General features: G+C 37.1%; 2 protein-coding genes across 15 annotated transcripts in view; one reads left to right on the top strand and one right to left on the bottom strand.

Moving 5' to 3' along the window:
* Window positions 1-6,841, top strand: part of HPS3 (HPS3 biogenesis of lysosomal organelles complex 2 subunit 1) — a 39,027-nt gene extending 32,186 nt beyond the window's left edge. For 5 of the 9 annotated variants that reach the window (XM_059163818.1, XM_059163816.1, XM_059163815.1 and 2 more), the window contains 3 exons: window positions 1,297-1,503; window positions 2,180-2,270; window positions 5,977-6,841. In XM_059163818.1, coding sequence (XP_059019801.1) covers window positions 1,297-1,503; window positions 2,180-2,270; window positions 5,977-6,104 — 426 coding nt within the window. In that variant the 3' untranslated portion in view covers window positions 6,105-6,841. Of the gene's footprint in view, window positions 1-1,296; window positions 1,504-2,175; window positions 2,271-5,976 lie in introns of those variants that run through there. The other 4 variants (XR_009351089.1, XR_009351087.1, XR_009351086.1 and 1 more) reach the window with 3 other exon arrangements.
* CP (ceruloplasmin) overlaps window positions 1-17,759 on the bottom strand; it is a 56,962-nt gene that overhangs the window by 3,365 nt on the left and 35,838 nt on the right. For 2 of the 6 annotated variants that reach the window (XM_059163808.1, XM_059163809.1), the window contains exons 15-19: window positions 14,979-15,085; window positions 13,316-13,532; window positions 12,777-12,916; window positions 11,534-11,696; window positions 175-279 (exon numbers count right to left, since the gene is read on the bottom strand). In XM_059163808.1, the coding sequence (XP_059019791.1) occupies window positions 176-279; window positions 11,534-11,696; window positions 12,777-12,916; window positions 13,316-13,532; window positions 14,979-15,085 (731 nt within the window). In that variant the 3' untranslated portion in view covers window position 175. Of the gene's footprint in view, window positions 1-174; window positions 280-6,350; window positions 7,671-11,533; window positions 11,697-12,776; window positions 12,917-13,315; window positions 13,533-14,978; window positions 15,086-17,759 lie in introns of those variants that run through there. The other 4 variants (XR_009351085.1, XM_059163812.1, XM_059163810.1 and 1 more) reach the window with 4 other exon arrangements.

Raw genomic sequence — 17,759 nt, 5'->3', positions numbered from 1 at the left:
CTTCCTACCCTGCCCATTATCCAAATTAATCAAAAGTTGAAAGTAGAAATAATCTGTGTTTTCTCTCATGTGGGAGATCCCACAAGTGGTCAATTATCATACTTGCTCTCTTGTTGTCAGAAAATTATTCAGATGAAGATGACTATTGAACTTGCAGGAAGGAAAGGGACCAACCTTATACTCCTAGCCATTCCTTGGTAGATATTTGGAATAAAATAATCACGCTGACTGTAAACAAATAGTTCACATTCCATATCCTCTTGTGCGTCTGAGAAGATGCTGTAGTAAAAAGGATACAGGAAGAAAAAAAGTCAGGATATGACCGTTTTATCTTTATCCAGAAGAAAGTGAAAGTAGAGATGTTTTGGTGGTAGTAATATTTATAGTTTAAATGTTTAAAAGTAAAATACTAGTAAAGTTCTGAATACTCAAATACTGCCTACTCTGTCTTTCAGCATGTGGCAAATAGTACTGATACAAATTATTAGGTTATTAACAATTGCTTTAGTTTTATTAAATGTTAAATTTTATTTTTGGTTATATTTGTAGTACATGCCTATTATAGAACATTTGGAAGATACAGGTGTGAAAAAATAAAAAGTGGACTTTGTCCTTCCATCCAGTGATCTGATTTCTATTTCAAATCTCAGTGATCTTCCAAAGGCATTTCTTTATGTGCATGTACCTGTGTAGATTTTATAAAATTGATCCTGTTCTGAATATAATTTTGTATTGATATTTTTTACTCATCATTCTATTATGAGCATTTTCTCATTAACTAGACTTTTTAAAAAATTTTGATGGCTATATAATAGTCCACCATATGAATGTACCATAATTTACTTATCCCTTATTTAACATAGATCCTACTTGTTCATTATTACAATTACTGTGAATTACAATTCACAATTACAGTGAAATGAACATAAATCTTTGATCACAATGTTGATTATTTCCTTAGAATAGAGTCCTAAAATAGAGTCCTAAAATATTCCCATTAGTTTTAACTTAGTCTATCCAAAGCAACTAAAACCATATTAATTTAGAAAAGATTGCTTTCTATTAAGCAGATTTTTATTCTTTAAACTAGAGGTGGTTTCAAACTTCTTTAATACTTTAGTCCGCTTAGACTTATAAATAAATATTGTATTGCATTCATCTTTTTGTTTCCTTTTCCTTTTTTTTTTTTTTTTTTGGCAAGGGATATTGGTCTTTTTAAAAAGAATGTTATACTATATATTGTGCTTTAGTTTTTTGGATGCCTCATTCCATAACATTTCACTTTTCTGTTCATAGTCTCTTATATGTGGTCCTTCATTTGACATAGCTTCCATTATTCCATTCCTGGAGCCACTCTCAGAAGACACTATCGCTGGCCTCAGTGTCCATGTCCTGTGTCAGACGCGTTTGAAAGAGTATGAACAGTGTATAGACACATTGTTAGAAAGATGCCCGGAGGCGATCATTCCATATGCTAATCATGAACTGAAAGAAGAGAATCGGGTATGCTTTTCAGCTATGTCTTTTAGGCTTGATTCCTGATAATCAGAATTGGTGATCTTGTCTTATCTGCAAAATGGGGACAAATTATATCAGTCCAACCTCACAGGTCTGGGTGGGTCAAAGGAGCCTATATGTTTAATATGTTATGTGCTTTGAGTACTGTTAGAGGCCATTAAAATGTATGGTGATTATATGTTATCTCTATTAAAAACCTTTTGTTTGGAAATAAAGTAGGATATTACCTGAAGATTTGGGAAATGATGTATGATAGGAAAATATTATCTGGACTATATGATCTTTAGCTGAGAAATGGGAAGAGTTTAAACTTGAGTACTGTACCCTCCCCTGCCCTCCTGTTCCCCTCCTTCCCTCCCTCCCTTCTGGCCTGCCTTCTTTTCACATAAAGATAACAGAACATGTCTACATTTCTTCTTCAGAATATTCAAGTACGTATGTACAACATACATGTCATTAGATTTTCAAGTTACAAACCTGATTTATGTTATAGTTTAAACAGAAGACTGGCTGCTGATATAACTTCTGTTGTAACAAATTTTGGCATCTTAACCAAGATGATATATTTTGCCCTGTGCTCTCCTGCACAATCTTATTCTTGTTGGAAGTTTGAATGTAAAATGCATCAAATTTAAAATGTATTCATTTTTTCCCAAGATAGACCTTGTGGTGGAAAAAACTGCTGCCTGAACTTTGTCATAGAATAAAATGTGGCGGAGAGAAAGGTCAGCTTTACCTGTCATCGTTAAAAGGTAAAATGATATTTTTTTGTTTGATTATAAATGAGTCTTAGTTTTAATTTCCATAATTTGCTGAGGTCTTGCTTTCTCTAGTCCTGAGAGTCTCAAATGAGATGAAGAGGGGCTAAGCAGAATCATCTCAAGAGTTTAGTTCAGCATTGATATGCTCTCTCGTCACATTAGATATTCATTTATCTCTTCTAGTCATGGAGCTGATGCTTTTAAGCCAATGTTTTGAAACACTTAAGAAGTTAACATAGTCATAGAAACTCAGAACCTTAGTATTTTAAAAACTTGAATAGCCATTAATACAGTTATATTTTTATTGATGATCTGAGTGCTTAATTTATTTCATATAGGAAATTAAGATTATTATTATTATTTATTATAATTGTAAGCAAGTATTGAGGAATAACAAGGTTCCCAAAGATTTAAATGTTGAGTATCTAGGGGTACCTGGGTGGCTCAGTGGGTTAAAGCCTCTGCCTTCGGCTCAGGTCCTGATCCCAGAGTCCTGGGATCAAGCCCCGTTTTGGGCTCTGCTCAGCAGGGAGCCTGCTTCCTCCTCTCTCTCTGATCGGGTGTTGGTGGTATAATGGTGAGCATAGCTGCCTTCCTCCTCCCTGTCTGCCTGCCTCTCTTCCTATTTGTGGTCTCTCTCTCTCTGTCAAATAAATAAAATCTTTTTTTTTTTTTTAAGTTGAGTATCTATAAATTTGTTTTACAGCATAGGCATTGTTTGAATTTGCAAAATTCATAGTCACTTATAAATCATGATAGATATATGGTTATAAATTTCTCTAGTCTTATGTGTTACTGTCACTAGATAATTGTTGGCCTGATAACAAAGGGTGTGGTTATACTAATTTCAGTGTGCATAATTGATTAGAAATGGACAGTTCTGGAATTGTGTTTTCCAGCTGATGTGACTGGTTTTTAAAGTGTTAGGCAGAACCTATGGCGATTGGAGGGTGTTTTTCCGGAGATGCCTTAAGTAAAGTTGCATGCTTGTGACCAGGAAGATGTGGTGGCTTGATACTACCTTTTTGTCCTACTCATCTCCCTGAGTGAATTTTGGGTTTTTGGAAGGTGGAAACGTCAAATATTTGATTGCCTTGTCCCCATTGTGTCACATTTATCACACAACTTGGAACCAATTATTTGTGTGGGTCACTTTGCAGAGCAACTATCCCACATCTCCGTACCTCAGCAGCATCATTACCTGAAAGGACTTCATCCTTTCCCCATCCACATCCATGTCCCCTCTACCCCAACCCACCCGTAATCATTCCTCCAAATGTTCCATTTTCCTGTATCATCAGAATATATCCATGTGTGTGCATACACACGTGCTTGACTGTATTTGTGTGGCTCATAGAACTAAGTGCAGGGTGTGATTTATGTTTATTAGACTCCAAAGCCCCAAGAGCTGGTATAGCATTTTATTCACTTCTCCTGTTGTGCCCTCCTAACCAGCTATATGCCTCTCCATAGGAAGCATTCTCTATTAATTGATTTGAAGGGAAGATACCTAAATAACTTCAGGTCCATTTCCAAGGGAGCGGTAGTGCACTGAGAGGACACCAAGACTAGAGTCTGGAGATCTGGAACTGAGTTCCAGGTCTGCGATGTATGGAGTGACCAGAAGCCGCCCAATATTTTAGTATCCTGAGATTAATGAGAAGTTCCGTATTGATTCTAGAACAAACATAAGGCAAAATCATAAGATGGTAAAGTTGGAGATAGTAGTCAGGAATCTATATAATATATACTTAGGGGCTTGATTTCTTGTATATCCAATGCAGCGTTTCTCAGCTTTGGCACTATTTACATTTTGGACTGATAATTCTTTTTTATTTTTTTTTTAAAAGATTTTATTTATTTATTTGACAGAGAGAAATCACAAGTAGGCAGAGAGGCAGGCAGAGAGAGAGAGAGAGGAGGAAGCAGGCTCCCTGCTAAGCAGAGAGCCCGATGCGGGACTCGATCCCAGGACCCTGAGATCATGACCTGAGCCGAAGGTAGCGGCTTAACCACTGAGCCACCCAGGCGCCCCTGGACTGATAATTCTTTTGTGTATATGCATTTTAGGACATTTAGCAGCGTTCCTTGCTACTAAATACTGGAGCACTTCTCCAGTATAATAAAAATGCCTTCAGACAGCTTCAGGTGTCCCTGGGAGCAAAATGATGCTTGTTGAGAACCATTGCACCAATGCAGAGCCATTGAAACTGGAGCTAATGATTGGCTTGTTTCCAGGAAATATTTGTTACTGTTTTTGTGGTAATGAACTATGCTTATTGCTAAAAATGTTACTACTGTAGTAAATTACAAAAATGAAGTTTAGAAAGTCATTTAAAATCCCATCAGCCAGAAATAACTATTTTCAGCATCTGATAAATATTTTCTAGACACACTGGGGGATTTAAAGTCCTCTATGTATTTAAGATAGTGACCTTATACTTGGAGTTAGAACCTATATCAGCCCCTCATTGTTTGGCAGAAGAGGAGAATTGGGCAGTGACAAGATTTTTGTTGGCTCTATAACCTTGATACAGTTCTTTTTATACCTAGGATACTATTTATAGGCTCCACATTTAAGCTAAATAAACTGGTTTGATAGGGAAGTATTGATAATTCATGTTTTTCATATAGGTGTTGCAAACTAGTTAGTAGTCATTGTTTATTAAGTTTCTATTAATATTTTAGATGTGCATCATTGTATTTTATTTAATTCTCAAAGGACCCTAGAAGCTAGCAGATGGTACCACCTCATTATAGATGAAGAAACTGGGACTCAGGTTAAGTGACTTTCTTAAAGTCACAGAATCTGTCTGACTCCAGAGTTAGGGATCTTTCCCATTCATCACTGCTGATCCATTCATTAACTTTTTAGCAACATGGGCATGTCAGCCCTTTGTGTAAGGGTTGATTTAGATTGCTGAATATTAGAGAAATTACTTTGGATGGATGCGCACACATCTGAGCAGGAGATTTTATATTCTAGTCACTCTGCAGATAGAGTAAGTGGTGGGCAGGGGAGGATCACACAGGGAATGTCGCTGGTGTTTATCACCAACACTGTTCTGAAAGGTCACCCCCTCTCTTCCCAGCAGAGGGCAGCATGTAAGGATCAAGAAGCAATGGAATCATAAAATTACATAGTTCTTTTTATAAAAATGTTTCCTAAATCCATTAGTAATTAAAGATATACACATGAGTACGTTATTTTACAGTTTCGGAAAAAATGGTCGTGAAGACAGATTTGTGCTTCTTGATAACCTGAAAATCTCATAATAGTGAGAAACTAATTTAGGAAAATGCCATCCATCAATTAATAGTATTTCCTTTCCTAGCAATCTTTATAAATTAGCTGTAATACAGCCCTAACATTAAAGACAGTATCCACATGATTTTATTTTTCTTTAGAGGCTAATAGAAGTATATTGAAAAAATGATGTAATAATCCAGCAATGAAACAGTAAATCAAAATTTCAGGGAACTAATATAAAATAAACTTAAAAGCATTTTAGAAAGAATGAGAAGTTGTTAAAACCATAAGTAGTCTGTGGATTTTAAAGACTGATCTTTTTTTTCCTTCCTTTTGTGATTATAACATTTTGTTGCCTGACTGAGCTTCTAGTTAGTTGAGTGTTAAGAAAATTGTATGAAAGACAGACATGCAGTTCTAACTCAGATACTAATGTCCTACCAACAGAAACATTGTCAGTTGCTGCTGTGGAGCTAGAACTACGAGATTTCCTGAATGTCCTCCCAGAAGATGGCACTGCAGCGTTTTTCTTGCCTTATCTTCTTTATTGCAGTCGAAAGAAATCATTGACTTGAAGGTATCATTTGGAAAAATACCACAATGCCATTGAAGACTGACTTTAAAAAAAACAACAACGGAATATCCAGTAAAAATGTAAATAAAGGATTTTCATATCGAATAAGCACATTTATTGCAGATGCTTTCAGGCTGCTTACCCTGTGGTGGTATTATTAGTTTGGTACTTTATGACCTGCATCCATGTAATTGTCCAGAATGTAAAGAAAGCCACAAAACTTAAGAATTTTTTCAAAGAAGGTATATACGTTTTTAAAAGTAGACACTGACTTTTATTCCAAGTAATATCAAATCAGTGTTGTTGGAGAAGTGACAATCTTTTTCACCCCAGAAACATTTGGTAGGTATATTTGAAAGAATATTTCTTGATTTTTTCCAGATTTCTCTATTAGTTTATGCCTTCTTTCTCTTCTTCTTCTTCTTCTTCTTCTTCTTCTTCTTCTTCTTCTTCTTCTTCTTCTTTTTTGAATACTTTTCTTTGAGAAAGAGGTTAATGTTTTCCCACAGTAAAAGATTTCCAACTTTACTTTTTTGTTACTTTTAAAACTCATGCTGTGGTTTCTCCATGAACCAATAAAGTAGAAATTTTCAAACTTAAATGTCTTCTTGTCTGGCCATTAACATAATTTGTTGGATGCATGTTTTTCAGCCAAAGCCTTGATTCTATTTTTTGTTGATGTGTACTTTAGCTCTTCTAGCTAGAGTATATGGGAAAATAAAGAAATATATCATTGTATTCACAGTTGTATCTTCTTTTTTAACCTTTTATTAAACAATTTTGAGTCCAAGGTCAGCTCATCAATAGTGTGCTTCGACTTTACTTAAGGCTGGGCAAAAATACTACTCACCACACATCTGCCACAACTGTATTTTTAAACTTTTCTCCTGATGTCAGTATTCATCTTTACCAGGATATAATCTGTAGAACTGTTTGTCAATTTTGCCATTCTCTGGTTCCAGATTATTCTCCTTTTGACTGTCTCTTCAAGGGTTCACAAAATCCAGGTGGATTGGCATTATTTTAATTTTTTTATTTTACCTCGTTTAATTTAATTTATTTTAAAATTATTTCATTTAAATTTTTAAATTTTTAATTTATTATTTTAAAGTAATATTTTACTTTCTTGACACTTATGCCCTCATGTCTGCTGATTCATTAAGAATGATAGCACCATGTTATAGGGATTAATAGGAAACCAATAGTTGGAAACAATTCAATGAATCTTAATAGTAATGCTTTAAGAACCATAAGGGACAACATGTGGGCATAGATTTTGGGGGTGGGGTTGGAGAATACAGTTTTATAAACTCCTGGTGGTGATATGAAGGACCTATGTAAATTAGTTATAATTGTATTAGAGTCAGTCATGTATCTGTTGATCTTTTCATATGACACAAAGTAACAGTTTCCCCCACAAATTCATGAAAGTATATGTTTTCAGTCTTTTTTTAAATGCTTATAGCCATTCCAAAGTGAACTTTTTCTTCATCACTTTCACGTACATTGTTATGAATATTTTTTTTCCACTTATCACCAATTTATTTCTTTCAGCCAGACTTGGTCTCTATAGAAAAAGAAATTTTAAGACCATTATTAAAAACAGTACTGTAGTCCCCCCTTATCCACGGTTTCCGTTACCTACGGTCAATTAGTCCAGAGGCAGATGTTCCTCAGAAGGTCAATATAGTAGCTTAATGCTATGTCACAATGTTTATGTCATTCACTTTACTTCACATTTTATCTTCTTATACCATAACAAGAACAAGAAAGATTAGTATATCCTGAAGGATCAGGATGAGGTGTTTTGAGAGAGAGAGAGAGATACCACATTCACATAACTTTTATTACAGTACATTATTAAAATTGTTCTATTTTATTATTGTTGTTGTTAATCTCTTACTGTGCCTAATTATAAATTAGACTTTATCATAGATGTGTATGTATAGGAAAAAAATAGTTATATATAGGATTCAGCACTATCCAGGGTTTCAGGCAGCCACTGGGGGTCTTGGAATATATTCCCTGTGGATAAGTGGGGGACTACTATATATGTCATGTGGTTTAACTATATTCTCATTTTTAATATTAGTTATTTTGTTTAATTATTGTTTTTGTATTATGTTATGTTAGTCACCATACAGTATGTCATTAGTTTTTTGATGAGTGTTCTAATTATTCTCAATTCATTTCTATTTTTCCATTCTTTGCTTGTTTTCTTTTTTATTTAAAATCAATTAGTTAACATAGAGTGTATTATTAGTTTCAAAGGTAGAATTCAGTAAGTTGTCAGTTGCATAAAACACCCATTGCTCATTATATCAAGTTCCTTCCTTAATGCTCATCCCCCAGTTACCCTTACCTCTCCCTCCTACCCTCCAACAACCCTGTTTGTTTTTAGAGTTAAGAGTCTCTTATGGTTTGTCTCCTTCTTTGATTTCATCCCATTTTATTTTTCTTCCCTTTCCCTGTGTTCATCTGTTTTGTTTTTAAATTCCACAAATGAGTGAAATCATATGATATTTGTCTTTCTCTAACTTATTTTGCTTAGCATAATACCCTTGAGTTCCATCCACATCATTGCAAATAACAAGAATTCATTATCTTTGATGGCTCAGTAATATGCCATTATATATATATATATATATATATATATATATATATATATATACCACATCTTCTTATCCATTCATCTGTTGATGGATATCTGGCAGAAATTTCCATTTTTGAAATATGTTTAAAAACATGTCTCATTCTAGTACTGCTTTAAGTAAAGAAAAATTACTTTGCTCCCTGCAAGATCTTCATTAATTATAAAGGGAAAATATTAACTTTATAATAAGGAAAACTGGCAGAAATCTCCTTAATCAAATGCTCAAAGTTAACATAATGAGTAAGGGGAAAAAAAATCAGTATCTTGTGTCTCCTGACATGTATATTGAGAAAAACAATATCACTTCCATGAGAATCTTGCCAAAAAATGCATAACTTGAATCTAGCCATGAGGAAACATCAGATAGACCCAAATTAAAGAACATTCTACAAAGTGGCTGCCCTATATTCTTTAAAAATGTCAAACTGAGAGCACCTGGTAGGTTCAGTCTGTTGAGCGACCAACTCTTGATTTTGACTCAGGTCATGATTTCAGGGTCATGAAATCAAGCCCTGCGCCAATCTCTATACTCAGTGGAGATATTGCATGAGAATATCCCTGCCCTGCCCAGCTCTTTCCCTCTCAAAAAAATAAATCTTTTAAAGAAGTGAAAGTTATAAAAGACAAACTGTTCCAACTAAGAAGACAAGCCAACTAAAAACAACGTATGAGTGGGATCTTCTTTTTCTGTAAAGAACGTGATGAGAATAATTTGTGAAATTTGAAAAGGGTCTATACTATTAAATCATCTTTAATTTCCTAATTTTGATAGGTATATTGTATTTATATATAATATTCTTATTTTGGGGAAATATATTTATTTACTATATGTTTATATACATATAACTTTTTACATATAACTTTTTTTATATGTATTTACTAGTGTATGTGCATTAGAGAAGGTGGGGGGGCAGATAGGAGAGAGAAAGGGAAACAAATGTGGCTATGTAAAATGTTAACAGTTGAGGAATTTGGGTGAAGGGTATATGGGAATTTTTGGTACTCTTCTCACAACATTTCTCTAAGTCTGAAATTATGTCCAAAAAAGTCTAAAAATTCCTTTTCATTGAATTAACAGGTGGTTAGGTATTTACCATTCAGAGTATTGGATTGGATTGCACTAGTTACTAAAATACAGAATATATTGTCCTTGCCTGTAAGTAACTGAAAGCTAGGCAAGTTTTTTTTTCCTACAGACAAAAAACTATCTGACTGTAGTAGAAATGTCACAGTCTCCTTTATCAAAGGATGGTCTTTTATGCCTCCTCTTGTAGGGGAAATGAAGCATTACATTAAGTATGTCAGAATATCTACAGTTCTTTTCTTATGTTTTTCATTGTGGAGAAAATTGCCTCTCTCTCATATTTGTCTCTTCATCTTGTTCAGGAGTTACTGGCGTTGACCCAGCGGTTTATTTGCCTCTTCCCATCTTCGGTGTTCTGGGGCTCTCAGTCCCACTCTTTGTAATAAAGGCTTTTATGAGAATCGTTTTTACATTACCAGGTATTTGTGTAAAACCCTGGAGCAGACATGAAAACGTCGTTTGCACTCACTGTTGATCTTTGAATGACTTAATTCGGGGGAGATTTATTTCTATATTTTCTTTCACTTATATGTCCCCATTAATGCCCATTTTGAAGAGGAAACACAAAGCATTGTTTTCTCTACATCATTTCCCCCTGTTGGATTGGCCATCACCAATTCCAATAATTCCGAACTCAGAAGACCCAAGAAACACCAAAGGCTGCAACCACACACCAGAATTTCACTATGTAGAATACATAGTGAAGGGAAGGGCTGTTTCTTTTCCTGTGTTTCCTGTGCTTCAGGAGGGAGTATTATTGATGGGCTGGGGGAAACAGGGAATTTAGATTCCATTTTTTCCCCTGGATCTTTGCTATAGTCTGAACATTGGTGTCCCCTCAAATTCCTACATTGAGAACCTAATGCTTGTGGTTGAGAGTAACTTTGTAGGGCCTTTGGGAGGTGACTGGGTCGTGAAGGTGGAGCCCTTATGAATGGGATTAGTGCCCTTGTCAAAGAGGCCCCATGGAGCTAGCTTGTCCCTTCCATCATACAAAGATAAAGTAAGAAGTCTGTAACCAGAGAAGGAACCAGACTAGGTAGTTATTAAACAGCATATATTTATTTCCAGAGCTGTGAAAATAAATATATGCAGTTTAATAACTACCTAGTCCGGTATTGTGTTAGAGCAGCCTGAATGGACTAAAACAATCTCTGACGGTGATCAACAATACTTTCCCTCACCCCTAGAAGTACAGAATGACATCATTTCTGCCTGACTACTTGCCTGACTACTTGAAATTATATTGATGTTTTTGGGGGGATGGGTGGGGAGAACCTTCTTGTGTGCCAAGTACAGAAGAACAACTATGAAAAAAGTTTAAATGTGTCCTAATAAAAATGAAATTAAATTCTAAGTGTGTCTTTTGTTAGCCTTTCAGTAAATAACATGACCACTCCCTTACATCAGCTTTAGGAATAACTGCACTGCCTCAGAGTGGTGTCTGTTTGTATTAGCTGAGAGACTTCTGGTGCTGTTATTAGTACCAGCGATCAGAGGATAAGCTGTATCCCACACCATTTAGCAGTAAAAAAAAAAAAAAAAAAAAAAATCCTATTTCGAGGTAGAGAAGGAAGAGATCAGGGCAGCACATTTATGAATGCTTCCTATTGGGGGAAATATTTAGGCAAAGTAGTGCATCTTAATTATATTGGTGATATATGACTACTAGAATTGCTAGCTCGATATTCACCTTCATTTGGCAGAACCGTATAAGTAGTCTCCATTCCAGCATGAATGTGGTCAGTCACGTGACAGTGGAGTAACCAGATTCCAGGTGTCCTTGGAAACATTTCTAGAGTTTGGTATGTCCCAGGGAAAACGTCAAAGACATCAGAAGTGTAAATGCCCCTGTGCTTAATTAGAAAAATGACAAATATTATATAATGCTTATTGTATGTGAGAGTTCATTCAAATAATCTTTCATTGGCCAGCACAGGGATATTAGAAAAGTGGATGAATATGTTAAAAAAAGAGAGAGTGAGGTATGTTGTCTTGGTACTGCTGAGTGCCTGGCAGGATGGCCACAAAGTGTGTGTGAAGGGAAGATGTAAGGAGAGTCCACTCCCCCATTTGGATCATGTGGGACCTCTTACACTTCAACTTCAGTTTGAAGTTGCACTTGAGTTACACAAGAGAATTTAGCTGTGCCTCATTTCAGTCCTAATCTCACTTTTGCTGAACCTCATCTAGATTAGCTGGTCTGTGAAGCTTTATGGCAGGGAAGGTAATGCTGGGAGCAGGAAAGGAGGCCCAGGGAGAAACCGGAACCTGAGGCAGTTCAGGTAGAGGCTAGACTAGACACAGAGTATTTGTGGGGGGAGGGTGGTATTTCTGCAAGAACAGAATTGAAAGTCCCCTAAGAATATAACATCTGCGTAAACCAAGATACAGACAGCAGAATGGCCTTTTCTGCAATGAGCTTTGTGGTAGTTTCTGAATTTTTTACATTAACTCAAAGGTAAGAAAGAGAGCTTTTGGCTCCTGCTGAAATCAGCATTGGCTGAGAGGCAGAAGTAGCCTTGAGATCTTGGGACCGATCAGTTGCCTCACACCAAAATGATAAACTTGTTCACTTTAGGCCATTTCAGGATTCAGAATTTAGAACAGGTAAAAGTTATAATAAAGTCTTGGCTCTACCTTCTGATCCACCATATGGACATTCCCACCCTCTCTGCTAATGAGTCTATTCAAATGCCTCGACCAGCAAATATGTGAGCAGAACTCCATGAAAACCCACTAAAAATCCAATGAAGAGCCCAATGTGTAACAAAAGTTGGTGACAACAATTGAAATTGCTGCATGGCACACTCTTTGGAAATAGTTTAGTAGTCTCTTAAAACTTTTTTTTCATAAGTCTCTAAGGAAATATTTTCTTCATTTGTGTTAAAACACTTTCCAGCAGGGCAAGAATAATGACCGTGGATCACTCTTACCTGATACCCAAAGCTGTGGCCATGAAAGTGTACTGAGTGCAAGTCTATTTCATTGCCCATTCCCATCAGGTACCAGTTGACTTCATCTCCCACGTGCATCGTGAGGCCTTGCAGGTTCCCAAACATTCTTCCATTAATAGCTGGGGAAATCACATGATTTTTAAAAATTATTTTTCATGATATTTTAAATCAGTAGCTGTTTCACTGACAGTATGATTACTAGGTTAATGTATGGGACCTTTTTGAGGTAATAGAAGTTATTTCACTACAGATGGGGAAATGAATACTTTCAGGTCAATAAAGTCACACTTCTTCTCTAATCATTTAGTACCAAAATCCATAATCCTAAGTGTGAATTTAAAAGGGAATGAGACTTTGGAATGGGCAAAGGAGTTAATAGGTGGCTTTTGCTTGGAACAGAATTCTAACTCACATACAGAGTAAGGCAGAACTGGTTTATTATAAAATGAATAGTCTCCAAACTAATTTCATTTGAAGGAAGAAAAGGGGGAATTTAGGGTTAAAATAATGTTTCATACCATGCATTTTATTGCTTTCTATGAATTCCTCATCATCTTTGTTTACTTTCTCGGGGTGTTCAGAGTATGTTTTGATGTTGTCATCTATGTACCAGGATTCATTTTCATCAAAAACAAAAAACAGAAGGGAAAATTCCAGTTTTCTTATGGGATTGAATACTTTCATGTAATGTCTCCGGCAAACAATCAGTGGGCCAATTAATCCACTATAGAGATCCTGAAAACAAGCAAAAACATCAGTGATCCTTGCGATAAAATCAGCATTTCAGACAACTGGGACCTTGGGAATTTTAGAAGGACTGATTTAAGTCATAGACTTTGCCTGATGTGGTGCTGTCAGATCATCACCTCCACTTGTAGATAAGTTGGACTAATGGTGAATGGTAGGTAGGTTGAATGGGTGATGCTGAAGTAACAGAAGTACATGCGGAAGCCAAATATTAGCTCAGCTAATGAACAGCAATGTAAAAGAACCCCATGGATGGTGTTGGATTGCCTATTCCATAAATTGAGCGCTATATCAGTCTCAAAATCCAGAGATGAATCAAACAAAGCCTGTGCCCTCCAGGAACTTAGTCTAGTAGCGAAAACAGAGGATGGAAGAAATGAATCACTTGTGGTGATGGAGGTTCATAAAGTACAAATGGACACAGAGGAGTAAGAGAACAATTGACAAATCTATGAGATGTTTGGTTTGGGGGTGTCAGTATATGGCTGATTAGGTCTGGAAGGCCTTCAAGCTCTATCATGTTCAGCAACTTCAGATTTTATCTTGTGGGTCATAGGGAGCCACTGAAAAATTGAACATGGCATGGCAACATATTTGCATTTTAGACCAGTCGTCCTGGTGGTGAGTGAAGGAAGGATTGAAGGAGGAAGAGACTGGATCCTGGGGGCCATTGCAGTAGTTAGGCAAATTACAAAGACCCAATCTGTTGGGATAGAGAGAAGAAATAGACTGAATTGTATGTAGGTGGGTAGACTGCCTATGTAAGCCAAGGGGAAGAACTAGATACTTCATACCCTGGGTTCCAGCCTGAACAAATGAGTAGATTTGGAACTTGTGGTATTGCTATCAGAAAGACAAGAGGTGGAGATGGATCTCAATTCCATGTTACAGTGGCTGGTTTCCAGTGCTGGTGGGACATGCTTGTGGAGATGTTCAGTGCTGATACATAGCCAGGTCTAGAGTTTAGGAGAGAGGTTTGGACTTGAGATTTAATTCTATAAATGAATCTATGAACAAGTTTTGATTCTCAGTTGTTGAGTGTTTTGTTGGCTTTGAAATTTTCAATCAAGTAGCTTTAGTTGTGCTAGATTGACTACTGAGATCAACACTTCCATTATCGTTAATAGAGCTCTGAAATCATGTACCTCAGTTCTTTGGGTTTAATGTATTTTTATGTAAAAAGGAAATAAAATTACTGCATTAATATTTAATTCTGTGTTACCAACAATAAGAAGTCATAGGGTTAACACAATTACAACTTTATCCTTAAAAAGAAACAAACCAAAAAAATGAAACCAAAGTGAATTGTAGAAAAGCTTCCTTTCCTGGGATTTTAAGATCAAATTGGATCACAAGAAAACTCTGATCTCATCTTCCTTCAACTGTGTGTCTAATTTGGGGGTTTTCACAAAATACAAATGATTTAAAGTTTACCTTAACTTGATCCACAGTTGAATAGTAAGCCCACGGAATACAAGCAGAATCCTTTATTCCAGCTCCAGATCTTTCTGGGATCTTCCATATGTAAGTGCGAATTTCACCTGAATTGATCAAGTGTTAATGTATCTGGTTATATTTGGTATATATTTGATATATAAATATACACTGAGTCTTAATAACCTGTGACCTAGAAACTGGAAATGTCAAGGTAATTAGTGTTAAAAAGTAGTGGAGCTCTAAATTGCTTTTAGGAATTTAGTCTTAAGACAAACTCTAAAATATACTTTTAGATCTTCTTTGTCAGTCAGGGATTAACTAGCCACATACACACACATATAATACCACCAAGCCAGAACCTGGCAATACTAATATCACAATTTGAAGGAACTTTATAACATATATTTTTTTAGCTTTAAGTCTGTTCCTGTAAAACACTCGTCAACCATCAAGTGATTTCCCCCAGTGCAACACCTTCCCCAAGCCTTCTCTGTGTTTGTACCTGCATGCCGTGTGTCCTTCCCTCGGTTTCACTTTGGCCTTCCTTTTCTCCTTTTTCACCATTAATCCCAAGTGATTCCACAATTCCTGGTGCAGAGCCATTAGCTCATGGGATCTTAGGGTCACTGACTTGTCCCACTCTGTCATACCATACACAGCTCGGTCACTTACGGGACACTACCACACCCTAGACCTTGACACTTCGAAGATAGCCAGTTGCTCTACCCTCCTAACTTGCCAAGGCCTTGCCCTTCTTCCCTGTGCTCTGGGCTCTTCTCCAGGCTGATCTCTACTTCCAGTTATCTCAGGGGTTCCTATCCAGCTCCTCACCAGACCTTGACTTGTGTGCTCTGTCTATTTGGCCTCTTAACCATCTACTCCCTTTATGTAGACCTCACTGTTACATATTCATGCTTTCAGACTTTCATTAGCCAGAGTCTGGCTGTTACATATTCATGCTTTCAGACTTTCATTAGCCAGAGTCTGGCCAGCCTTTTCTAGGGAATCAAACAGGACAGGAAGGATGGCCTCAAGAGATGTAGTAGACTTTTTCTTTTTTCCTCAAGTCCTCCATCTTACCCACCCCTACATCATCACCTTTTTTCTAAGCAAAACCTTTCACTGAGAATATAGCACCTGAACTTATCATCTTTTCATCTACACTCTTAAAATCTCATCAGCCAAAAAATAATGTTTCCTTTTCTTCTCCATTCTCCAACCTGCTCTGCCACCCATGGTGGCTTCCCAAAAGGCTGGCGCTGTCCTTGACTTTCCTTCCCTAATGCTCCCTAATGCTTCATTTTTCAGCAGGGGCTGTTAGTTCCACCTTTAAAATACAACCAGAATATGATAACTTACCACCTCAGCTGCTTCCACCCTGGTCCAAGTCTCATTTTTTTTTAAACTCAGATTATTGCAATAGTACTCTAACTGATCCTTGATTCTGCCCTTGTCCTCCGAAGTCACTTAACCCACATGTCAGCCAGAAGAGGACTCCACAGAGTATTCATCAGATCATCACTCTCCAGCTCAAGCCCTCACATGGTTACTAGTATAAAATCTGAGGTTCCGACTATGGCCTCTAAGGTTCCCTTTCCTCCTCCTGCATCCAGCCCCCTAGCCTCCCTGGATCTCATCTCACATTCTGTCCCCTGTTTGCTCTGCTCTGGCCTCTAGCCTCCTTGCTCTTCCCATCTCAGGGCCTGGAATGCTTTCCCCCCGTAACTCCCTGTAGCTCATAACTTACCATTTAGGTGTCTTCACCAGTGGTGCCTCCTCAAAGAAGCCCACCTGATCACCGTACTTAAAACAGTGTTGTTACTTCCTCTCTCTCTCATTCACTTTAATCTTTTCCATAGCACCTTTTATACATTGATGCTATGTATATTTATCTCTTTTGAAAGAATATGAGAGTCACAAGGGCAGGGCTTCTTATTTCTAACCCCCTGAATTCACACGACCTACTTTATAGTGTAATTTATTTTTTCTCACCCATTTTTTTCTCACTTGCCAAATTTGGGAACTGCTAAATTACTAAGAAATAGCCCTTTCCTAGAAGCCAACTTTACAACTGAAAGAAGAAAAATATAGTTTTTAATTAAAGGATGTGTATTTAAACTCTTCCAGCTTTTGCACTGTGTTAACTGAAGTTATTGTGTTTCCAGTACATGCCAGATATTGGGCTAGAATTGGGGAATTTAAAATTCCATGGGGTGGTCTCTGCCCTTAGGACCTTGCCTTCAGCTACTGGCATGGAAGCATTCAACCACACAGAGTATGCAGTAAATGCTGTGTGGGTGTGGAGAGATCATCTCTGCTCATTCCACCTTGAGTATTTGCAGATACAGTACTCACAGATGTTTTCCTTACAGTTCTGTGCATCCTTCTCTCGTTCTCTCTCTCTCTCTTTCTCCCTTCCCTTCTTTTCCCTCTCCTTGTATGTGCATGGAGGCGTACACACAGATACACCCCCCTGCATGCCCTCTTTTTAAAAATTTTTTTTTAAATTTTTAAAAGATTTTATTTATTTGAGACAGAGAGGGGGAGAAAGAGGGAGAGCACAAGCTGGGGGGGCGGGGATGCCAGAGGGAGAGGGAGAAGCAGACTCTCCACTGAGCAGGGAACCCGATAGGGGGACCGATCCCAGGACCCTGAGATCAAGACCTGAGCTGAAGGCACACTCAACCGACTGAGCCACCCAGGCGCCCCCCTGCATGCCGTCTTAGCCACCTCTTTCTTCACTTCCTTAAGACACTCATTTGGAAGGAATACCTCTCT

This window comes from Mustela lutreola, chromosome 2, assembly GCF_030435805.1.
Source record: "Mustela lutreola isolate mMusLut2 chromosome 2, mMusLut2.pri, whole genome shotgun sequence".
Classification (NCBI taxonomy): domain Eukaryota; kingdom Metazoa; phylum Chordata; class Mammalia; order Carnivora; family Mustelidae; genus Mustela; species Mustela lutreola.
The sequence above is the reverse complement of the archived record's forward strand: the minus strand, read 5'-3'. Positions and strand labels throughout refer to the sequence as shown.